Source organism: Bos javanicus, chromosome 29 (genome assembly GCF_032452875.1).
Source record: "Bos javanicus breed banteng chromosome 29, ARS-OSU_banteng_1.0, whole genome shotgun sequence".
In the NCBI taxonomy this organism is placed as follows: Eukaryota; Metazoa; Chordata; class Mammalia; order Artiodactyla; family Bovidae; genus Bos; species Bos javanicus.
Window position 1 is genome coordinate 25316594 of NC_083896.1, and position 25032 is coordinate 25341625.

At 47.9% G+C, this 25032-nt stretch overlaps 1 protein-coding gene across 6 annotated transcripts in view; it reads right to left on the bottom strand.

Annotated features, from left to right (window-relative positions):
* The window catches only part of NAV2 (neuron navigator 2), a 425616-nt gene that overhangs the window by 271134 nt on the left and 129450 nt on the right, over positions 1 to 25032 (bottom strand). For all 6 annotated transcript variants that reach the window (XM_061406213.1, XM_061406214.1, XM_061406212.1 and 3 more), the window contains exons 2-3: positions 17367 to 17484; positions 6817 to 6869 (exon numbers count right to left, since the gene is read on the bottom strand). In XM_061406213.1, coding sequence (XP_061262197.1) covers positions 6817 to 6869; positions 17367 to 17484 — 171 coding nt within the window. The remainder of the gene's footprint in view (positions 1 to 6816; positions 6870 to 17366; positions 17485 to 25032) is intronic.

Here is a 25032-nt window from a genome sequence, read left to right on the forward strand (position 1 = left end):
GCTCCATGGAGGACACGGCTGGAGGTACCTGGCGCCAGGGCTCACCCTGGGCATCTCAAGAGACTGCCTTTCTCTGGGGGCCACTAGCTCCTTTTTCTAGCTCTTGAGTTCCACCAACAGGTCAACTCAGGCCTTCTCCAGAAATACTCTGCTGCCTTCTCGCTAACTCCCGGCTAAATCCAGCTGGTTCTACGGCGTCTACCACTGAGAACAAGCAGAACAGGGACTGGGAGGTGGAGACTGTTACGTCCCTTCTTTGTCCTCTGTCACAGAAACGACCATCACAGGCTCTCAAAACAGACAGTCTTGGGTTCAAACTCCTACTCTGCCTCCTAGGTGAGTGATCTGAGGCAAAAAAATAACCTTTTAAAGTTCGATCTCCATGTGCAAAATATAAACAATAATTGCCTCTAATCATAAAGCAGTTATTATTCCCCACATTTCCTGGGGGAGGAAGAGCAGTGCTGAGAGGCCAAGTGGATGGCCCAGGGCCATGCTGTTTAACCAACGCTTCACCCAAAGCTGGCCATTCTTAAAACATCTATTTCTTGAAAAATACTGATGCTCAGATGCTTCCTCATGTCCGACTCTTTGCAACCCCATGGACCATAGCCCACCAGGTTCCTCTGTCCATGGAATTCTCCAGGCAAAAGTACTGAGGTATCTTGACAAACCATCACCCTATTAAGAGCTAACACTGGCTGCATGCTTCCTCTGTGCCCAGCAGCGTGTGGGCACATCATACAGATCATCTCACGCACATCTTAAAACCACCCTGTTAAAGAGACGGGTCCCCTAAAAACCACCTGTTAGAGAGACATGTCCCCTTAAAACCACCCTGTTAAAGAGATGGGTCCCCTAAAAACCACCCTGTTAGAGAGATGGGTCCCCTTAAAACCACCCTGTTAGAGAGGCAGGTCCCCTTAAAACCACCCTGTTAGAGAGATGTGTCCCCTTAAAACCCCTCTGTTAGAGAGGCAGGTCCCCTTAAAACCACCCTGTTAGAGAGTCACGTCCCCTTAAAACCACCCTGTTAGAGATGGGTCCCCTTAAAACCACTCTGTTAGAGAGGCAGGTCCCCTTAAAACCACCCTGTTAGAGAGATTTGTCCCCTGGGAGCCTGAGGACCATGTCCTACGCCAGGAGCAGCTGGCCTCCAGGATACATGCTTTTGGTCTGGATGCCTTGTAACCTCCACAAGTCAGAGGTGAACATGGCCTAGTTAATGGTTTCTTTTTCTAGAGGAGATTCAGGAGGACCAGAGGATGGGCTGCTGCTGCTGCTGCTGCAGCTGTCACTTCAGTTGTGTCCGACTCTGTGCCACCCCATAGATGGCAGCCCACCAGGCTCTGCCATCTCTGGGATTCTCCAGGCAAGAACACTGGAGTGGGTTGCCATTTCCTTCTCCAATGCATGACAATGAAGTCGCTCAGTCATGTCCGACTCTTCTCGGCCCCATGGACCGAAGCCTACCAGGCTCCTCCATTCATGGGATTTTCCAGGCAAGAGCACTGGACTGGGTTGCCATTGCCTTCTCCAGAGGATGGGCTAGACCTGACTACAGCTGGAACCTGATGTCTGGGTAGGGGGCCCTAGGCTTCATTGCACTGTGTATCTTCAGGAGCTGGTCTTCTGAAAGAGGGCTTCAGGGGCAAATGTGAGAGTGGGGAAGGGGAGGGAAAAGGCTGGTCAAAGGGAGATCTATAATGGTCCTCCCCTTTGCTGCCTAATCCCATGTAAAGCGGTCATTCAGTTTTTATTACTTTTACATGTGGGGTGCCACATATCATTTTATTTTGGGGGGAGGGGTTCTGCTCATGGAACAGAAGTTTGAAAGCCAGTGTGCTATCCTTCTGTAAATAAATTAGTTGCTCAATCGTGTCTGACTCTACGCGACCCCATAGACTGCAGTCCCCCAGGCTCCTCTGTCCATGGAATTCTCCAGTCAAGAAAACTGGAGTGAGTTAGGGGCAAATTCCTCTTGTTTTGGGAACTTAGGTGCTGACTTTTGTCCACAGGGGCCCCCTGAAAGGACAGGGTGAGGAGCAGACCTGTGCCCTAAGCAGCAGGGGCATCAAACGTGGGGTCTGTGGAGCCCCAGAGGCCTTTGTGACCCTTGAGTGGCTCACACCGTATGCAAAATCCCAGGGCGTGAGTGAGTCAAGAAGAACGCCAGCAGATCTTCTCAGATTTCTGAAGGTTTTCTGTCCCCTAGTTCCTGACTACTAATATCATCATGACTGGAGAAACACCCTTGACTGAGTGCTGACCAGGTGCTAAGGCGAATGGGGGCAATGAGGTCATCTACCCCAGAGAGCTGCTGGGAGGGTATTTGTGAAGCACTGAGGCACCCGGCACTGCAAACACTGATGGGCCTTAGAGTTTATTTTCACTATTATTACTCCCGTCTATTATCACCACTTCCACAGCCTCATTGGTCCTCACAAAAACTTTATGAGGTTTGTATTATCAAGCCCACTTTATAGAACAGGAAATAGAGGCTTCAAGAGATTAAATAATTAGCTCAAGGCCACAGACAGCAGAGAAGGAATCAGAAAGTGGCCTGTCTGGTTCCCAAGCCCAGGCAGGCCCTAGGTCTAGAAGGGCTGAGGGAAGAAGGCAGGACTCCCAGAGAGCCCAGGAGGAGGTTAGCAGGCAAGGCAGGACTAGGAGGCCTCAGATGACCCCAGGCCAGAGCCAGAGGGGAAAACAGGCCGGGACTTTCCGCTGAAAGGGCCTGAAAGGACCCGCAGCTTTGCTAACTTTGCACCTCTCTGAATCAACAACACAAAGCCAAACTACTTAAAATAATAATGATGAAAACAGAAAGCCACCCCCTGCGGCGTCCTCTCCTGGGCTCCAAAGTGAGCCAGAGTCTTGGAGTACAGTGGGTTCAAGGCTCGAGGCACTGGCAGACCCAGCGCCCGCTGGCTGCGCTCCAAGCAATGTTTCTCCTTCCAAACACACACAGAACTCTGCTCAGCACACCACTTGAAAGCCAAAAAGATGCCCCAAGGGTTGCCATGGCAATGCTAAACAGACAAAACATTTCAACCAGCTCTGACACACAGACACAAACCTATTTAAGGGCCAAATGGATGGACTGAGGGGTGGGGTGGGCAGTGTTGTTTCTACAGCTTCATCTCCGAGGATTTGGCCCCTAAAGCATCTAGGTCAGACTGAAAGAGAGCAAAGGACTCCTTCAACGCAAGCTGAGGCTGGGCTCGCTCGGAAAGGGAAGCCGCCGTCATGCTCCCTGCATCTCGCTTGCAGACGCAGTCCTGTTTCAGGAGGGCTACGACAGGGCGGCAGGAGATGCCCATGGCCCTGGCTCTGCCTGTCCCTGAGGACAGCCCTCTGCTCCCAGCACCAGGGTCTCTTCAAAGAAATGGGAACTGATATGCTTTCCTATGTGAAAGGTCTTAAAGCAGTGAATCGATGCATGTGAGTGCTGATATTAACCACCATTCCCCACCTGCCATCCACAGGGGTTGATTACCATGGATATTTTCCTTTAGAAAACTTCACTCCAGGGTTCAATGGAGCTATTCCCTGAAATGCTGCCACCTGGGGAGTGGCGATGACTACAGAAGATTTGGTCCAGGCCTGAAAAGACCGCCATGTCTATGGGTTTGTCTTAGTTTGGGCTCTTCCATGCTCTATCCGTCACCTCAGACACAACAGGACAAAGGGCTGACCTCGGTAAAAGCCCAGAAGAGTCTCACCAGACACAGCTGATGGCACGTGGTAGCACCCCTGTGCAAATGCTAAAAAACTGCCTGTGCAGGGCCCACGACATCCTCAGGTGAACAGCATGTCCAGAAATAGGAATCCTCTTCCACTCCTTATCCCCCATGGGGAACGCTCTCACCTTTCAAGACTCACCCAGTTATTCCTAAAGCTCCCCTTGTCCTGGAGTGGAACAGACCCCATGTACCACGCATAGACGTCTATGGGAACAGCACTATTCTGGTGTTAGATGGTTCTCTGGTCTCCTGCCCACTCATCACTGAGCTCCCTGAGGACAGGGATCCCATCTCCTTCACCTGGGTACTCACGAGGCCTTGCTCAGCGCCTGGCATCGGTGGGCACTTTGTGAGCCTCTGCTGATTGACGGGCTAAAAGCACTCAGGGCCATGCCCACCGTGATTCTGCACCAAGGCCCCAGGGCATTCTCTAGTCCATAGGCCACAGTTACACGCTTTCACTTCCACATTCTCTGGGGAGAGAGCAGAACCTGAAGCTGAGCCTGGAGGGCAGGAATTCGAGAGTGGAGCTCCAGGTAGCCTGGTGGGTCAGGAGGAAAGGAATAGGAGAAGAGGAGGGGGTGCCCCACCTGCAAAATCGAAGCTCTCATGCAGGCCCACTGATTAATGAAATGATTTGCCCCTTGAAAGCTGAAATAGCACCCATTTCCCCTGCTCTGAAGCAAACCTGATTCTGGCTCCATTATTTAAGGCCCCTGAAGATGCTCTGTTCTCTTAGGGTGGAAGAACATTAGCTCTACACAATCACAGCTACCTTCCCAGCAGGTACGCTCCCCAAATCCCCTCTCCGTGTCATCTTCCTTTTGTCAACATGAGGCTCTCCATACGCATTGCCTTCTGGTCTCCAAATAGGCAACATTTAGCAAACAACAAATCTTTATCACTGACCGTCCTAACTGGGAAGCCTAACTGGGAGTTTGACCTTCTAGGAATCTAGAAATGGTGGCCCGTCCACTATGCTATATTCCCCAGTGGTGCTTCCCACGAGTAGGATGCATGTGCCCACATGGGTGTACACAGAGCGTCCTACCGGCCGGAACGACGCCCGTGCTTATGTGTAAGCTGCACGGGCCGTGTGCCCGAGGCGAGTGCTGCCTGCGGGATCTGTCATTGTGATGTAGGTGAAAGGACAGGGCCCCTGTAGCCCTTATCCTCATCTTCCTCACTTCCCACGGGATGGAGGGGCTGCGGCACAGGTTCTGACATTTCCCTGGACTCGCATCCTGTCTGCTGAACTACCCTCTGCCACTTTGACCACCAGACCTGGTCTGCCGCCCCACCTCTAAGCTGGAGCTAATTATCATAGACAATTTTAGAATTTCATATTCCAGTGTTCTTAAAAAAAAAAACACACAGTCCATGAAAAAAACAAAACAAAAACCCAAGACTTCCACAGCTGAAAGAGTTATAGAGAAACCACAAAACTGTTGGTGCAATGTGGCACGGATACATATTTACTAAGTTGGCACAGAAGAATCCAAGGTGACGGGTATGACCTCTGAAGCTTGAAAGCAGACTTTAACAACAAACATCTCAGATAGAAGGTACAGAAAATACAGATGGACCGAACACAAGAAAAGGTTCACGAGGTTCACCGGCCAGGTCCACATCTGCATTACCGTGGACTGGAACAAAGGCATCCATTTCTACCCCAGAGGGAAATACTGCATCTCTTTCATGGGATGCTCTGACTGCATATGTAAAATGCCTGCACTAAAATTAAGTCTTCTATCTTTCAAATTTTCTCAATTATTAATACACCAGACAGCTGCAGTAGCTCTAGCAAAAATAGCAGCCAAGCTTTCCCACAAGTCAAAACAGCCATGAGATGTCTGCACGGGGACTTTCCTACGTGAGGACTGGCTGCTCTCTGGGCCAAACAAGAAGAAACACAGTCTCCAGTGGAACAACAGAAAAAGAGAAACTTGTTTTAGAATTTAACATGAAAAATGACAGCCCTTCCTCCCACCCCCACCAGAGACATTCACTTCTCTTTATAACAAGGAACTGTGTGTGTGAAAAAAAAAAAGTTGACTGAAAAGCTATTGGTCCACTCATTGGGATAACAATTCAGAAAATTAAACAGCTAACCCAAGGAATGCCAATCACTTCAGTGTATTCTGGAATGAAACTACCCAATCGTGCCTACTCAACAGGAGCAGGGTGAGGTTAGAAAAACAAATTACGTCTGGTTTTCTTTTTTTTTTTAAGATTTTTGGAAGCAAAATTAACATCCAGAAAAAAAACAAACAAACCTGTCCTTCAGTTGCCACCTTCATATTTTAAACAAGTATCACAGTGTCATCTTAAAAGACTTCTGTGAATACATTTTTTGTGGAAATACATTTGAAAAGCACTGCAAAGGGGAAAACTGAGTACTCGGAGTATCACCATTCAATGGTCTCTGAACTCAACAGTGATCATGAATTTTAAGTCAAAGATTTATGTGTAGAACATGAAACAAGAATAAAATAGATTTCAAAAGATTTTTTAAAGCTATAATATCAGAGCTTAAGCATATCACACCAGAGGGAATGTCACTTGTCACGGTCACGTTGCGCGTGGTCTGGATGTGATCAAACATTTCACACTGCCTGTCACAGTTCTGATTTCACATCATTCTAACCTCTAAAGGCAATCAGAACACATGCCCCAGTTTCTGGGTCATATGATCCCATCACTCTGTGCCCCAGCACCACACACAAACAGAAAAGGTTGTAGGTCCTTGAGGAAAAAGCAAAGAGTCCTAGCGGCCCAAGTTCTAAACAAGGATATGTTTGCACCAGTTCTGTATAACTTGTTTCTAAGAACAAGGACCGTATTTCATTTTCCCTGTCTCACGACCTACGTAAAAATCACAGTTATTTTTCAGTAAACGCCAACAAATGTCAGAGAGGCAAACCATGGCTATTTGGAAATGGCTGTTAGTTTATTAATATAATCCCCCAGAGTAAAGCTCGTGGTGTGAATGTTTTCAAGACAGCCACTATCATTTAGAGGCCGGGCTTACTAACCTAACACAGACACTCACTGCCCGTGTATCACTTACCATTTGCGATCTGTTCTTCGGACAGCCATTGATGTCTTCGATCTTCTCATTTGCTGAAAAAAGAAACACGGGTCAGAAAAACAAATTAATTATCACAGACACTGCAAGCAGGGATGTTCAGGACCCTTGAGGCCAGGCAAATCCTAAGGCCCATTCTGGGATTTGTCCAACCAGCACAGGCATGTGAAATACTGAGACGCTTCTAGCAAGCTTCAGGACTTAACTCATCGAGCTGCTGTCCTCCAGGGACAGCTGGGGCAAGGTCGCCGTCATCTAAGGCAGAGACAACTGCACTGGCGACAGTCTTGGAGTGATGGGGCAGGGTGGAAATGTTTGCACGCTGGGAAATGGACTGAGCTATGACTGTGCTCTAGGCTCTGAAAAGGCAACTGCAACTTCCCCACAGAAGATGGGGTGCTTCAGAGTGAGATCCATGTAGCCACACTGCAGCTCCTGGGGACAAAAGCCACAGATGGTAGCCTCTCACTCCATGTTTAGCCAGAAATATTAAGGTTGCTTTTGCCTGTCCTGATCCTATTCCCAAAGTGGATCTTATTCCCATTGGGATCCTACTCCCAATGGAAAAACAAGAGAGTGAGACTTTAAAAATGACACATCCATGCCATTTAGTATGTGCAGATTAAATCTGGAACATATTCTATTGAAGTCAAGAGAGCGCCGACCTACTTAGAGAAGTGATAGAAGAGACTGAACTGCATGAGCTGGAAATCAAATAAAAACAAGGAAGAAAGGCCCAGCTGTCCATGGTGAATTTCCTCCTCAGGCTAAAGGAACCCCTGTAAGATACAGCCGAGGACACCTGGGTTTGCAACTGCAGTGCTACAAGAAAGGCAGTATGTATAGAGGTTTGGAGGCAAAGATACCCCAGTTTGAAGCCCAACTTTACAGCTTCTGAGCTGTGTGATCTTAGCCATGTAATACAACCTCTCTGTTGCATTGCCTCACCTATAAAATTGAGTTGGCTCATCTGCAGAATTGAGCTAATACTACGTACTTTCCAGGAGGAGCTGTGAAAAGAAGATTATATGATGCCAGTAAAACGCTTAGTGCAGTTCCTGGCACGGTGAGAGTTCTGTGCATGGTTGTTGTCGTTCAGTTGCTCAGTTGTGTCTGACTCTTTGCGACCCCATGGACTGTAGCCCACCAGGCTCCTCTTTGTCCACGGGATTTCTCAGGCAAGAATATTGGAGTGGGCTGCCATTTCCTTCTCCGGGGGATCTTCCTGACCCAGGGACTGAACCCAGGTCTCCTGCATTGAGAGTTGGATTCTTTACCTCTGAGCCACCTGGGAAGCCCTCTTTGTATGGTAGCAATCATTAATCCAAGTATACATACTCTTTATCATCTGTGTAAAAATACATAAAATAAAATTTTCCTTTTTGATCTTTCCATCTGAGTTTAACCCAGAAACCTAGCTAGGACTTCACAGTAAAGGACAACAGATTTGCGTTCTCTGAAGACTTTTTAAGATTCTTTCCCAATCCCACATCCCCTTACATGTCACCACCCCAGCAGGATAAGGCCCACTAGGTCTCTCTGCTCTCCCAGCACCCTGGAAACTGCCTCTATGCTGCTTTTAGCCACCTAATGTGTAACTCCTTTTCTAGCCTCCCCCAGCTATGCAGACAGGTAGATTTCGTTTTTCACACTTGTATCCTTACAGCTCAGTAAGTGCTTGCAAAATTTATATATATCACATCCAATTTTAATGACTGTAACATCTAAAACTTCATGAAAAGACATTTAAAAAAAGCATCTGAAAAGGATAACAGAAACAGTTTCCCACGACACTAAGGTTTTAGAACACCTGTACTTAAATATAGTTCACTGTTATCTCCATTGGGTTTATTTTTTCCTCCAGCATTTCTACCTTGAGAGAGGAGTAAAAAATAAGAAAGCAAGCTAGTGGCAGGACATTATTTAAAAACCTAGTTGCCAGAGACAGGCTGGTTAGTATATATTCAGCCTCATCTACCCCTTCTTTAGAATTTGCCCAGAGTAATAGATATTTAGGCCTATGACCCATCTGGGAAGACTTTGGTCTTCCGGGAGCCACTTGAGTTTTCTTAGCTCTTAAGAACACTGGGATAGGCATTTTAGGAAGCTTCTTCCACCTGGTTTTCCCTCCTCCCCAAAGAGGTGCCATAAAGCCTTTAAAAAGCACATAAAAGATGCCCAATGAATGGGATGACTCACAGATATTTGTTATTCAGTTCACCAGAAAATACAGTCAGCCAGAAGGCATCACTAGCATGTAAGTTCCACAGAACCAAGGACTTTCATTTTGCTTTGGTTTCTGCTATAAGCCCAGAGCCTAATGCAGTGCCTGGCGCATAGTCACTCAACATGTATTTGTTGAGGGGAACTAAGGACTATTCTGAATATTTCAATGAATCGAAGTTTTACTGCCTATTCTGAGGCAGCTGCCCTTTCACTTGTGTGTATATAAATGTATGTCCTGAAGGTGGAAAAAAAAGAAAGCTCCTTGACACCTGGCACTCCTTCATACACTGGAAATTATGGTAGGCTAGCACTCTGACCTTGGATTTTGATATACAACACTGGAAGAATAAATATATGGCTTTTGAGAATCAAGGCCACTCCAGGTATCTTCCAGTTGGACACTCGTGATGGCCAAAGTTATAAGTCATTGGGTTCCAATCAATACCCAGCTCATTGATGCTCATTAAAGTGAAGGATGGATAACTGTAATCCTGAGAAGTCATTTTAAGGATCATTTATATACCTTTGACTTCCCTGGTGGCTCAGATGGTAAAGCGTCTGCCTATAATGCGGGAGACCCGGGTTCAATCCCTGGGTCAGGAAGGACTCCTGGAGAAGGGAACGGCAACCCACTCCAGTATTCTTGCCGCACCCCCAACCCCACCAAAAAAGGGGCTCAAAGTAATATTTTGGGCTTCCCTGGTGGCTGAGAGGTTAAAGCGCCTGCCTGCAATGTGGGAGACCTGGGTTTGATCCCTGTGTTGGGAAGATCCCCTGGAGAAGGCAATGGCAACCCACTCCAGTATTCTTGCCTGGAGAATCCCAGGGATGGGGGAGCCTAGTAGGCTGCTGTCTATGGGGTCGCACAGAATCAGACACGACTGAAGAGACTTAGCAGCAGCAGCAGCAAAGAAGACCCACTCCAGTACTCTTGCCTGGAAAATCCCAAGGACAGAGGAGCGTGGTGGGCTGTAGTCCATGGTGTTGCAAAGAGTTGGACACGACTGAGCAACTTCACTCTCACTTTTCACTTTCATGCATTGGAGAAGGAAATGGCAACCCACTGCACTGTTCTTGCCTGGAGAATCCCAGGGATGGTGGAGCCTGGTGGGCTGCTATCTACGGGGTTGCACAGAGTCAGACATGACTGAAGCAACTTAGCAGCAGCAAAGAAGACATGGGAAGAGGTCAAATGACTCAACCCAAACTCAAAATAAATCCTTAATAAAAATTGCAAAAGCCCAGACCTCCTAGTTACCAATTTCATGTAATATAAATACTTCTCCTTTAAATTCTCCAGAATTTCTGTGGAAGTGAAAGTGTAAAAGTCGCTCAGTCAAGTCCGAATCTTTGCAACCCCATGGACTATACAGTCCATGTAATTCTCCAGGCCAGAATACTGGAGTAGATAGCCTTTCCCTTCCCCAAGGGATCTTCCCAACCCAGGGATAGAACCCAGCTCTTCTGCATTGCAGGTAGATTCTTTACCAGCTGAGCCACCAGGGAAGTCCATCAAGAATTTATGCAGTGGTCATAAATACTTAAAGCAATAATAGAAGCTCTCATTGTGCTGGTAAGAAGAAGAGCTTGGTCTTCAGAGCTGAATTTACTAACTCAGCATAGGGGGTCTTTGGCTACAGCCCCAAAGTAGAAAACCAAAGAAGCAAAGCCATGTCCCCCAAAGTCCTCATTAAAGTCATTAAAACTGGCATGCTGAAGTGCCAGTGATATTTATTCCAGCAAGCTCTAATATGCGGACCTGTCTGCATGCAAGGTGACAAGTTAGTCATTGGAAAGCATCAGTGCACTTTAAGAAGTATGGAATCAAGCTCGTCACTTCTCAAAAGACCTCCTGGGAAGAGTTCAGAGCATTTCAGGAGCCCAAGCATCTATGCTTGGCACCTATGTATGTTCAGGGCAGTTGGCCATCCTGCCAATGTCCAGAAAGAGAAACTGCCTGCCCTCACTGAAAGGTGTATGACTTACCCAAGGTCATGCCATGGTAGCAGGTCAAAAACAGAAAGCAGAGTCCCGCAGGTTGTGTGGACTTCCTCGTTGTGCTCAGAGGCAGCCCAAATGGTGGTCGAGAATGATCTGCTATCAGCCCTCGTCACCTCTGATGGGAATCTCTTCCCCTCTGTCTTGGCTTCCTCCTTCTCTCCAAGCCTCTTTTGTTTATCCTGTTTCCCTCTCTCTCTTCTGTCCTCTCTTCCTCCCGCCCCCCTTCTCTCCTTTGCTCACTCCAACCCCTTCTGGCATCCTCCCTGAGTGACAGCAATGTAAGCAGAGGGAGGGAGGCCTGTCTCTCCCTCTTGATTCATGCTGTTTATCCTGGCCTCGTAAACCTTTCTAATAACTCATGGACATGGCACCGTTGATGGGCTGGCAGGCAACTGCCGGCTTTGGGCAGCTCAGGACTCAAGAAGATAATCATACTAATAAGAGGCTGAACACAGACACTCAACCCTCAGTCACCAGAGCAAGGGCAGCAAGAGGCAGCAGCAGAGGGTTCATTTTCTGCCCAACGGGTAGAAGCCAATGATGCAAAAGTGTGGGCCCCAAGGTATCCCACTATCTGGGAAGAGGGGGATGGATAAATAGAAGGCTAGGGCCTAGGACCTATCTGAGCTCGATGAAGACTTAGTTAGAGTAGCATCTGTGAAGAGCATTGAAGGTTTTCCTTCACATAAAACATCTTCGTTTTCAAAGGATTCCAACTCTCCACCATCAGAACTAGCTGAGGAAAAGGTTAGATTCCCCAACCTGAAAGTCGAGTCTTCAACCACTGGCTTTGTTCCTGGGTTAGCCCTGTACCTTGCCTTACTTGCCTTGTTGAGTCTCTGGCTCTCTACCCTCCAGCATCTCTGCACACTATTCCCTCTACCAGGAAAGCCCTCCCTGACCACTTCACCCAGCTAACTCCCAGTTTGAGGTCTTGGCTTATAGATACATTCCTTGATGAAACGTTCCTTGATTCCCTCCTTGCTAACCCAGCATCTCCTTTCCCTAATCATGGGTCAGGCCTCACAGCACATGAGCCCTTTATCATTATGCACAATCTTCCTCCCTCCTAGATCTAGGAAGAGGCTGTGACTTAAAAGGACAATCTCTCTGCCTGCAAGTTTTGATGGACCTTTATTTAGATGAGTTCTTTTCAATTATTTTAAAATAACTTCAAACCTTCAGAAAAGTTACAGGAACAGTACAGAGAATTTCCTATAACATCATCCATTCTCATTTTCTCCCTTCCTCTCTCACACCCTCCTTCTCTCTATAGGTAGTCATTATTTTTCCTGAATCATTTTAGTGTAGGCTCAGTTGTGTCTGACTCCTTTACAACCCTGTGGACTGAAGCTCACCAAGCTCCTCTGTCCATGGAATTTTCCAGGCAAGAAAACTGGACTGGATTGCCATTTCCTACTCCAGGAGATCTTCCCAGGGACCAAACACGTGAACCTTGTGTCTCCTGCATTGGCAGGCAGATTCTTTATCACTGAGCCACCTGGGAAGCCCTGGTGGCTCAGACAGTAAAGAACCTGCCTGCAATGCAGAAGACCCCAGTTTGATCCCTGGGGTTGGAAAGATCCTCTGGAGAAGGGAATGAATGACTACCCATTCCAGTTTTCTTGCCTGGAGAATTCCATGGACAGAGGAGCCTGGTGGGCTACAGTCCATGGGGTCACAGAGAGTCACACATGACTGAAGCGACTGACACACACCCTGGGAAGCCCTAGTGTAGCCTCCAAGGGTCATATCCCTTATTCTTGGTGTGTACTTCCAAAGGACAACGATATTTTTTTGCGGTACGATTCTAAATTTCAGAAAATTTAACATTGCTCTAATTCCAATATTCCAATTTAGTCAATTGACTCAAAAATGTCCTTTATTGCATTTTATTCCCCCGAATGGGATCCAGTCCAGCATCATGCAGTGCATTTAGCTGTCAGGTCTCTTTAGTGTCCTTTCTTCTTAAACAATTTCTCAGCCACATTTTTTTGTCCTTCACAGCACTAACATTTTGGAACAATTCAGACGGTTTTTTTTTTTTTCAATAGAATGTTCCACAATTTGGGTTTATCTGAGAGTCCTTGTGATGGGTTTCTGGCTTTCTAACCCCTGAGTACAATACAACGAGAAGTGATGTTGCAATCTTTCTGAGGTATCCTATCAGGAAGCACATGACATCCAGCTGCTTCTCATCAGGGATGTAGTTTGGTCACCTGGTCATGCACCTGATTCTCCCATGTGGTAACTATATTTCCCTTTGCAACTAATACAGCATCCGTGAAGAGCCACTTTGAGACCACGCACACAGCTGCTCTCCATCAAACGTTCTCCCTTGGATTTCAGCTCCCACTGGTGATTCTTGCCTTAACGAACGTTTACCATCACAGCTGCAACTCCTTCTCCTTTCATCAGCCAGCATTCTCCTGTTGAGGCCTCTCTCCTCTTCCATTGATACATCATCTGTTTATTTATCTAGCAGCATATAGATTTGTACACTCCTACTTTATTCCATGGGTATAATCCACAATCAGATCAGATCAGATCAGTCGCTCAGTCGTGTCGGACTCTTTGCGACCCCATGAATCGCAGCACGCCAGGCCTCCCTGTCCATCACCAACTCCAGGAGTTCACTCAGACTCATGTCCATCGAGTCAGTGATGCCATCCAGCCATCTCATCCTCTGTTGTCCCCTTCTCCTCCTGCCCCCAATCCCTCCCAGCATCAAAGTCTTTTCCAATGAGTCATCTCTTCCCATGAGGTGGCCAAAGTACTGGAGTTTCAGCTTTAGCATCATTCCTTCCAAAGAAATCCCAGGGCTGATCTCCTTCAGAATGGACTGCTTGGATCTCCTTGCAGTCCAAGGGACTCTCAAGAGTCTTCTCCAACACCACAGTTCAAAAGCATCAATTCTTCGGCGCTCAGCCTTCTTCACAGTCCAACTCTAATCCACAATGGCCCTCAGTTATATTGATGCTCTAGTTGTCTCAGATCAGATTGCTCTTTGTAGCCCTGGAGTGTAGAACCAGTACTTGCAGGGAGATACTACCATGGAGGGGGCAGATTTTGACTTAATGAAAGAAGAGCTTTCAAAAGACTCTAACTCTCCATCATTAGAACTAGCTGTGGAGGTAGTTAGTTGCCCATCCTAGGAAGCATTTAATAGAGTCTGCTGACTACTTTTCCTAGAAGCAATTCATACATCAGCTTGAGGCTTTTAAAAGCTCAGAGGTTAAAGCATCTGCCTGGAATGCAGGAGACCTGGGTTCGATCCCTGGGTCGGGAAGATCCCCTGGAGAAGGAAATGGCAATCCACTCCAGAACTCTTGTCTGGAGAATCCCATGGAGGGAGGAGCCTGGTAGGCTACAGTCCATGGGGTTGTAAAGAGTCCGACACGACTGAGCAACTTCACTCACTCACTCACTTCCAAACCTTAGAGTTGCAGCCCATCCTGGAAAGGAGGAGGGTGACAAAGAGGTGAGAGGAATATTCAGGAGAACACTACACACTGAGAAGGGGAAACATCCAGGCCGCCTGTGGGAAACAAGCCAACGCAGGCTTAGGGAAGCCATGGCTGCAGTGAGCGACACTCTCATTCCTAAACTAATCAGCTCAACTTCTTGTGAACATCATTGCACACCAGACACCACGTTCAGTGCTGTGAACCCAGGAAGGAAGATGACTCAGAGCCAGACCTATGGAGAGCCAGGCCCAATACAGCAGTCAGTGGGATGACAGAGGAGGGTCCCCTCCAGCTCTGCCTGGGAGAGAGCTAGGTAGGGGATCGGAGGGAAACTGACTTTTCAAGAATCAGTAGGAGGAGGTCTCCAGCCAAAGAGCAATTGTAACCACTGGACTTCTGTTCAGCACAAGATGGAGTCTCTAGGACTCCAATTCTGGGAATTGGTGGTACTAACTTGAGCCTTTGAAATCACAGTCTAGTAGCTCAGGCTCAGAGAGGTCACTGTCTTGGGAGTTCATCTCATCAGAATAGATTCAGGGAAGCATCCTCCTGAGCAATGATAAAAACCGTGCTAGCTTACATTTCCATGGAGAAGGCCCGGGTTCGATCCCTGGGTCAGGAAGATCCCCTTGAGAAGGAAATGGCAACCCACTCCAGTGATCTTGCCTGGAAAATCCCAGGGACGGAGGAGCCTGGTGGGCTGCCATCTATGGGGTCGCACAGAGTCGGACATGACTGAAGCGGCTTAGCAGCAGCAGCAGCTTACATTTCCATAGCTTATATTTCCACAGCACTATGCTTAGTAAGTTTGCCATACACATTCACCAACTCTGGGCCCTGACACACATAACTGGTCTATCATGACACACTCTGACATCGATTCCAAGGCCTCTTCATCTTTCTACACATACCTTTCGAGGCAGTGGCTACCAAGTCCTATCCAGAAACACTTCACAGTATCCAAGCACGTTTCACATCTGATGTCTACTTTACACTTCACAAGATTGCCACAAGATCAGACAAAGCAGGTATGAAAGTGAAAGTCACTCAGTCACGTCCGACTCTTTGCAACCTCATACAGTCCACAGAATTCTCCAGGACAGAATATGGGAGTGGGTAGCCTTTCCCTTCTCCAGGGGATCTTCCCAACCCAGGGATCGAACCCAAGTCTCCCACATTGCAGGCAGATTCTTTACCAGCTGAGCCATAAGGGAAGCCCAAGAATTCTGGAATGGGTAGCCTTTCCCTTCTCCAGGGGATCTTCCCAACCCAGGAATCGAACTGGGGTCTCCTGAATGGCAAGCAGATTCTTTACCAACTGAGCTATCAGCGAAGCCCAAAAGCAGGCATGGCTGTGCCTATTTTATTTCACTTGTTTTAATTGCTTTTTAAAAATCATTTTTTCCCCTTTGGCCGCACCACATAATATGCGGGATCTTAGTTCCCCAATCAGGGATTGCACTCCTGCTCCCTGCAGTGGAATCACAGAGTCCTAACCACTGGACCACAAGGGAATTCCATGTGTCCATTTTAAAGACGGAGAAACAGGTAGCAGAGTCCATGTTCAGAGACCCATGTCTCAAAGAACTGAGAGGGTCTTCTAGGAGATGGGAGTGGCCTCAATAATCTGAGCAAGCTTGACCCTCCTACCCAGTCAACTCCAGATGAAAACTTACCCTGGCCAGCACCTTGACTCTGGCCCTGCAGAGTCACCCAGCTAAGCCGTGTGTGTACCTCTGATGCACAGAAATTGTGAGGTAGTGAACAGACATTCTTTTACGTCATTAAGTTTGTGGCAATCTGTTATATAGCAACAGCAAACTAATACAGGGAAGGAGAGAAAAAGGAAAGAAAAAGAAGGACCAATGGAAGTTGGTCTTCAATCTTAGGACAGTGAGGAAGCATCTTTCTCTCTAAATGGCACTCTGAAAGTTTCACCTTAGGCCTACTTGCCTGTATTTTTAGGTACGATCTCCACAGACATGAGCAGAGCTACAGCTACACACGGCTGCCTCTCATACTTGAAGGATAAGCAACTTTTCCATAACAACATGCCCAAGGGGCTGGGGCTTCTTTTTTTTTTCTTTCTTCTCCCTTGGCATGAGTTGGCTGCCGAGGCTGCCAGCGACAACAATCAGCCTAATGCCATCTAATTGACCTCCCGCCTCCACGGTCTGCTCTGAGTTCTCAGGCAGGACCACTGGGGTGCTTCCCTGAAGAACCAAGGCAAAGCTGTGCACAGCCTCCACCCACGTGCCTGCCCAGAATAACTCCTCTTCTCCTGCAGCACACGGCCAAGGCATTAAAAATCCCGCTGCTCCAGTTCCCTTCCCCCAGTATTAAAACCAGAACCAGCCCTCTGCAGAGACTGAGCCTTTGATTTCTGAGACCCAATTAAAGTTCACAAGGAAGAAGCAGCCTCGTGTTGCCTTTTCTTTTTTTGGAAATATTTCCAGAATAATCCACAAAAAAGCACATCATCGAGGGGGCAATAAGAGAGCCAGAAAGATGATAGGAGGGAAGAAGGGGGACAGACAGCCCCTCTATAAACCACAAGCATTTCCCCCCAGCCATGGCCAGTCTCTTCCTGGAGAAATCAAGATGAGATTGCTCTGTAGGTGATCTTATCAGGCAAAAACGAGCTGGTGCCCAGCCTCCTCCGGCACAAAACAGAGTCAAATAAACCGTCAACACGCGGGACACAAACACTGCCTTTTCAGATGATGTCAGGGTTCCATCCCCACTTGCCAGACTCGACCCCTGTTGGACTGGTCTCCACGGTAACTCATCCACCCACCCCCCTCAACCCCACCCCCCTGAGGTCAAATCTGCTCTTACCTACAACCTGGATAATCTGGGCTAGGAGGACACCGTCCGTCACATCTTGCTGGAGATCCTTAATGAGACGCTTGTGGCCTGATTTGGCTAGATAGTGATTGGCCCAGTCCGTGTAGATCTGCAAGAAAGCACACGGGCAACTTTAGGAACCCCGTCAGATCCCATCTCAGCGTTCCCAGCAGCTGCGGGGCCAGCACAGGAGCCACTGTCCCGCCAGCGAGCTGTCTGGGGCCAGCCCTCGCCATTAACATGCAGTGCATTGTGCCCGTGGGGCATTCAGCTGGCCAGAGCCGGGCTTTCACGTATTGAGAGATCTGCCGTCAAAGGCTCAGGAGAAAGCTAAAGAAAGCCTCAAAACACGCAGAGGTCTGAATGGGACAGGGGACACGGAACTAAACAGTCGGCACCAGACGGCTCTGAGAGGCTGAGGCTCTAAATGCAGGCGCGGTCTCCCCCACCCCACCGCCCAACCCGGCCCCTTCGCATCTTTTTCTCTTTATTGAGAAAACGTATGGGGAGGTTACCACCCAACGGGCAATCTTTTCATGGGCCATTTCAGGGAAAGGAGTTCTCAGGAGCCTGGGTCCCTTGTAAGGGAGCCAAGTACCAAAACACAGCACCCTTCAATTACTCTTGTGTGAGTGGAGTTATTAATGGCCTCACAATCATCTCAGATCTAATCAGCTTAATTTAAAAGCCCGGCATCATGTTCACTGTTGGGATTCTGTGAACGGCAACAACAACAAAAATCCCCCAGCAAATTCCAACACATTTAAACACAGCATTGGTGAGCACAACCCGCAAGGCAGAGGCTGGGCGGCCACGGGATCAGGAAAGCAGACCCTTCTGCGGGACACACAGACCCGCCCCTCCCAGTCACAGAGCCAGGGGCACAAAGAATGTTTTCTTCCAACAGGCCGACAAACCAGGAAGACTCTCGCCTGAAAACTTTCTCCCATGGTGACACAAGCTGAAAACAAAACTGAAAAGCTCCTCATCAGGTCTGCGTGCTAAGTTTCCTATGAGGACTTGTGAATTTGTTGGGGGAACATCAAGGTGTTTATCAGAACCTTTTCTTCTTTTCCCCCAGGAGGGAAATGAACATATGGCTGCTCATTAAGAGAAGTGTCCCCTCTCTCAGCTGGGCCATGTCAGCGGCTGCAGTTCATGCACTAACCCATTTGAGGTTTCCACTGCAATGATGCAGCCCATCATTGCACCTCCATCAGCCGGCCTGCTCTGAGATCTCGAGGGACTCACAGAGCAGTGGAAGCCCTACCCCTGCCCCAGCCCTGCCCCCTCCATCCTGCTCTTCCCAACACTCTGCTCATCACAGGAGTCTCATACAATGGGGTGCTGCCCTTCAAAACTCCCAAAATGTGGGTTCAAGGGCCAGTGCCTGGACTTTCAAAGCAGGACCCTTCCAGGGAGGGGCGCCTCTGACTACTCCAACTGGGACAGTGAAAGCCTCTTCTCAAGGGTGGACAAGGTGGACGTGCCCTTTCTACTTCATCAAGTCCTGGGAACAGAAAACTCCTGTTCATTACTTTCTTCCCTCAAGACTCCCAAGTTGTCAGATCAAAAATTTAATACAGCAAGATCATTTTTCAATTTCACAAGCACTGAGAAATATCTAAGGAAGTGGAGTGCCATCTTGATCACTACAATGGCCAGTCTGAAAGGTCAATGATCCCTGGATGAAACTGTTAAGAGGGAGAGAGGGAAGGGGAAAAACATTCAAAAGGAAAGAGAAAGACCAGGGTTGGGGTTTGGGGTTGTTTTGTTCAGTGATGTAGCCCAAGGACCTACAATAGCAAGAGGCACGTTAGAACTTCCCGATGGGCAGGTGTGGAGGAATGGGTGTCTGACCTCAGCTGAGCACTTTAACTCTCTGAGCCGAGGTTTTCCTGTCTGCAATATGGGATCGATACTGTGTACTTGTCAGTTCTTATGAGGACTGATACAACATATTTTTTAAAAATAGTGGCTTACACAGAGTAGGAGCTGAGTAACAACTAACACGGAGCCTAATACATGCCCCACACTAGTACAAATACTTAACACATATTAACTCACTGCATCCTCATTCTGTGTGGTAGATGCCACTCCTGCGTCTATGCTTCAGAAGAGAAACCTGAAGTGCAGGGAGGTAAAGGAACTTAATCCAAGGTCACCGGGAAGGGGCAGAGCCCAGGATTTGAACCCTGGCTGACTGGCTCTAGAATCCTTTAGATGCGCTCAACACTACTTCTCTGAATATGAGTATAAATTATTCAAATCACTCAGCCCCTCCATGACACCCTCCTACTGACGAGACTCATTCCTCTATTCAGTTATGTTCATGCTGAAATAACTGTTTACATATAGATAAAAGCTCCAAATCGATTCCTTGCTGTCACGTGACTTTTCTTAGCCAAGTCACTTGACTTTCCTGGGCCTCAGTTTATCCAGCTGTAAAATGGGTACAGCCAGGCCTACTTCAGAAGGTAGTTGTTTAGAATTCAGTGAAGTGCCACCTGGAAGCCCCTGGCCTCACCCACGTGGGGCTCGGGAAGCAGAGGCAGTGGGTGGTCATGAGGAGGCATGAGCAGACAGCTTTAAACATTAGCTGCCAGGCTGCCTAGTACATCTGTGACCTTTGGCCTGGGTGTGCTCACGGGGGAAATAATAACACCTACACATCATCAGGTGATTATGAGGGTGAAACAAGTCCATATACATAAAGAACACAGAATCCGAGACATGCTGCTGCTGCTGCTGCTAAGTCACTTCAGTCGTGTCTGACACCGTGTGACCCAGAGACGGCAGCCCACCAGGCTCCCCCGTCCCTGGGATTCTCCAGGCAAGAACACTGGAGTGGGTTGCCATTTCCTTCTCCAATGCAGGAAAGTGAAAAGTGAAAGTGAAGTTGCTCAGTCGTGTCCAACTCTTCGCAACCCCATGGACTGCAGCCTACCAGGCTCCTCCATCCATGGGGTTTTCTAGGCAAGAGTACTGGAGTGGTGCCGGGGACCAGCCCCGGCTGATCCAGGGTATTCGAAGGAGAGACGGCATAGGCGAGGATCAGGATACAATAGCTTCAATTAGATATTAATTAAAGATATAAAGAGTAATAGAATAAGGATAGCTCAGTAGGAAAATTCAGTGGAGAAAAGAGGCTGAGTAGCTTGGTTTACGCGGGGGACCAATAAAACTTCAAGACAAGAAGCTTGCACCACTTACGTAGGCCGCAGGCGTCCTTCCGTTCTCCCGAAGGAGAGGAGACACTGAGGCCTCCCCGGTCGGATCTTAGAAGCCCAGGCAAAATTAGTAAGCATGGTGGGTTCCGCGCTCCAGATGGAGACTCAGCCAGAGGGAGAGAGAGACATGGGGAGACCAGTATTTCGAGAAACTGATCCCAATTCTTTATTTTCCAGAGTCTGTTTTTATACACTGAGATGTTATACAAAAGTCACGTGGGGACAGCAGTCCTGACTTTTATTAAAGTCAGGTGCTTCACACAAATGTATACAGAGGTCTTAGGGGTGTTACATCATCTTCTGGCCAGGGGGGCCTGCTGACAATTTACGACCCTCTCCTTGTGACAGCGGTCAGTCAATCAGGACACTTATTTCTCCAGGGCTGATTATTCTCAAAACAGACACCACCCAAATAAAGTTACATTCCTACAGAGTGAGGGTGTAGTGGGTTTTAGTCAAGGAAAGAATTTACTTAGCCTAAGGTCTAACGTGATTAATATCAAAGGTTAATACTATATATTCATTAATGTGTGTAAGGGCAGGGGATATGGAGACTTAGCAACAAACATTGGCTCAACAAATGAAAAACCCTTCACCAACACAATTTCTAATTAGCCCATTATACTTATACTAATAGTTTTCTAACTTTTCTAAGGAACCTGTTTTTAGAGGGTTTAAAGCATCTCGTGCCTCTCACGGTTGGGAGGCTGTGAGCAATCACATGTGGCCGGACGAGCCTGTCAGGCAGGCTAGAGAACCTTCAGAGGAGTTTGTAGGTTAAAACACTCTTGTCACACCCAAGAGTTTTTATTGACTGGAGCTCTAGGTTAACTCCTTCTCCGAAAGAGGTGGTGGGGGACAGCCCCCCGTAAAGTCAGAGGTGTAGGTAAGAGCACAAAGTAGTAAAGTAGGCAGGCTCTGGTAATGGGGGTAGATGCTCGAGGAGTTCCAGGGGGACTCCTGAGGCTCGATCCCGCCTTTGCGTATGTCGAGCCTCCTTCCTCATGACCTTTGTCATGGGCGGAGTACCTCACTCTGGCCCCCAACAGAGTGGGGTGCCATTGCCTTCTCCAGAGACATGCTAAGTGTCCAGTAAATAAAAGGAATAACGAGAAAGGTGACTCCCAGCATTATAAAATGGGCCAGAACAAAACCAGCCACAGCCTCTACCCTGAACCTCCAGGACACAAATGAGTCAAGGACTCACTCCCCTTCTCTTTCGTCACAAGGTACAATTTCAAGAGTCTGGAGCACTCTGTCTGCAATCACAAACCAGGGTAGATGGAAAAGACAAGCAGGCCAGAAACCGGCCAGGCTGGTATGGACAGTGAGGCATCCATCCTTAAGTAGGAGATATACCCCCAGGGATGTCTCAGGCCCTGGAGGGATCCTACCAGCTGAGGGTCTGAGGGACCAAGCTGCTGCTGGTAAGTCGCTTCAGTTGTGTCCGACTCTGTGCGACCCAACAGACGGCAGCCCACCAGGCTCCTCTGTCCCTGGAATTCTCCAGGCAAGAATACTGGAGTGGGCTGCCAGAGACCAAGAGAATATCCCAAAGCTTAAAGCCATCTGCCCCACAACCACCAGCTGAGGTGAGAACAGGCCATAGGCAAGAACCCCGCTGAGTGGGAAGCAACTCAGGTACCTCTGCTTATTCCCTTCTTAGGTGATTAAGGGTATTTTAAAACAGACATACTCTCTCTAAAGCCAGCCCTCCATGTGTGTGCACAGATCAGCAGGAAACCAAGGTTAAGCAAGCTTCTCTCAGCAAGTCCAGGGGTACCTACACACACACAGTGTGGAGTCCTGGGGAGGCCACGCAGGTATCTGGTATACCAGGGAGAACTTAATTCTACAGTGGCCAGCAATGGCTCTGCTAGAGAAGTGACGGTCTCTACTCAAAGCTGTTTAAAACAAGAGCTCTTCTTCTCCTGTAGGTGAACTCCTGTAGGTGGTGAATCCACCTACACACCACTGCATGTTCCAACAGCACACCTCTAATCCTGTCACCTGCTCCAAAAATCATCAACGGCTCCCCACTGAGCTAAAGGTAGACTTTTCACACTGGCTCAAGGCAGTCTTCGCATCCACCCACTCTTCCCCAGCCGGTGTCCAACCTTGCAGGGCAGGTGGTGTGTGTGAAAGTTAAGAGCGTGGGCTTGGGCACTGACCAAGCCAAGCTGGCCCTTGGCAAGTGAATTTCTGTCCACCTCTCTGTACCTCAGTTTTATCCTCCATAAAATGGGGATCATACCAAATACACAATAAGGCAGGGACTGGCCAACTGTACACAGGCCAAACCCAATGGGCCACCTGCTTCTGTAAACAAAACTCTGTGGGAACCCAGCCACATCCATCTGCCATCTGTAGCTGCTTACACACCACAATGGCACAGCTGAATAATTGTGATACAGACTTCTGGCCCACAAATCCTCAAATATTTACTGTCCGGTTCTTTACAGAAAGAAGTAGCCAGTCTGTGTCATAGGGACTGAATGGTGTAATGTGCCTACATTGAGCAAGTGCTCAGGAATAATTACAATTATTATTACCCCAGGAAAACTGGACCTCACACTTCCCCCACCTCTGAACTCCTGCCACCCCACCCATCTGAGGGCCTCCACCGGGACCACGCAGCAGAACTCCATTCCTATGCTGGTCCTCCATGAAGTTCACTATTGATTACCCAATTGCATCCCAAGCTGCATACAAAGCAGGGAACCTGTACGCTGGCACCATCACCTCACCCCCACTCGCAGATTGGGGGCAAAGATGGTGTCCTGCCCATCACTGGGCCCAGACGTGCCTCTCAAGAAGGGGGCACAGGAGGGGCTTGGTAAGTGGTTGTGGAGTTGAGCTGAGCAGAGAGCAAAAAGGCAGATCCTTGAGAAACTGATTACACTGGTGACTTAACATGAGCTCTCAGCAAATACTCAAACCAGGATCTCAAGTCTCTTTACTGATTGAAAAGAGGAAGGAATAGAGAAAATAAATCACTCCATAGTGCAAGCTCACTAATCAGGACCCAAACAAGAATCATTAATTTATCTGGAGTTTCCTCTCCCTAGCTCTCAACTTTCTGAAGAAATGAGTCACAGGAAAATGCCTAGATTCATTTTAAGAAATACAGTTTTTATGGGTCATGCTAAGCACTGACACAGCTCAGGGCCCTCCCCCTCAATTACTGTTTCAGTAGCCCATGCAATAACTACCATTCTTCCTAGAAGTACCTTTGAAAAATAAGCTCACCACATCCTTAGTCATTAAGGACTTCATCAGGTTCAGAAACTCAACAGAAAATGGAACAGAGTGTGTTTGAAAGATCTTAAGCAAGGGCGATAGCACGCAGGGCATCCTCTCTGAGCCTCAGCCATCCAGAATCAACTTCTCCAGAACCTCTCCTTCCCCAGGGTTCTAGAGACTTAGAACTGCTGCTGCTCTAGGTGGGCTCCCTGGAGCCCACTGATCCTTGATGGGTGACCTTTCAGTAGAAATGCGCAAGGCAAAGAACCACACAGTTTTGGGAAAGAGTAAAACCATCATCACCACATCCAACTCCAAATTATCACATCATTCCAGAGTAAAAATTCTAGAGGAACAGGCTCTAGAATTGTCTCCCACTAGTATCCGCAGGAGTCTTTCCCACTCTGACTCGTCTCACTGAGTTCACCACTCTCCCCACAGGCTCTGGCGGGAGACTTCGTCAGTGCTCCAGAAGCACTTGGTGAGGGAAAGGAGTTCTGTCAAAGCTCAAAAAGAAAAAAGGGGAAGGAAGACAATGACAGCTGAGAGCGAATTCGTTTTGATTCACTTTATGAGCCTTGACAGGATTTCAAGCAGCGTGTCGTTTGTTTGCTTACAGCTCCACCTCATTTCATATTAAACAGGCTGAAATCAAAGAAGGAAAGTCTTGACAGATCAAGTGAGGTAAAGAACCCGATTATTAGTTGTAACAAGAAAACTGATAAAAATTGCACTGTTGTTAAACCAATGGGGAAGGTGCCAAGTTTCTACTGCAATTAGCTCTCCAGTGAAGGGGGGATGGCTAGCACTGGAAGGAAGAAACCTCCCCAAATTCTATACAATAACTGCAGTTAAAGTCATTACCCTAACAACTCTTAAGTCCAGACCAACATGTTGGGCTGCCTGATGGATCCAAAAGGCAGAAGATAGAATTAGCACAGCAGTTACAGGAGGAAAAGGGTGCAAATGAATCTCTCAGCAGGAAATGCCAGAGTGGAGATTCAAGATACACTAGTCATTTATTAATAGCATCTGAGGTGGTTTCCAGCCAATCAGTTGTAAAGAGAACCTATTGTCTGGACTCCATTCAAGGTCTCACTGTAGACTTCAACATCATATCGCTTCCATGACTGTGCAGTGTGTGGTTTAAATGGCTTAGTTTTGATTGTCCCAAAGTACAAAAA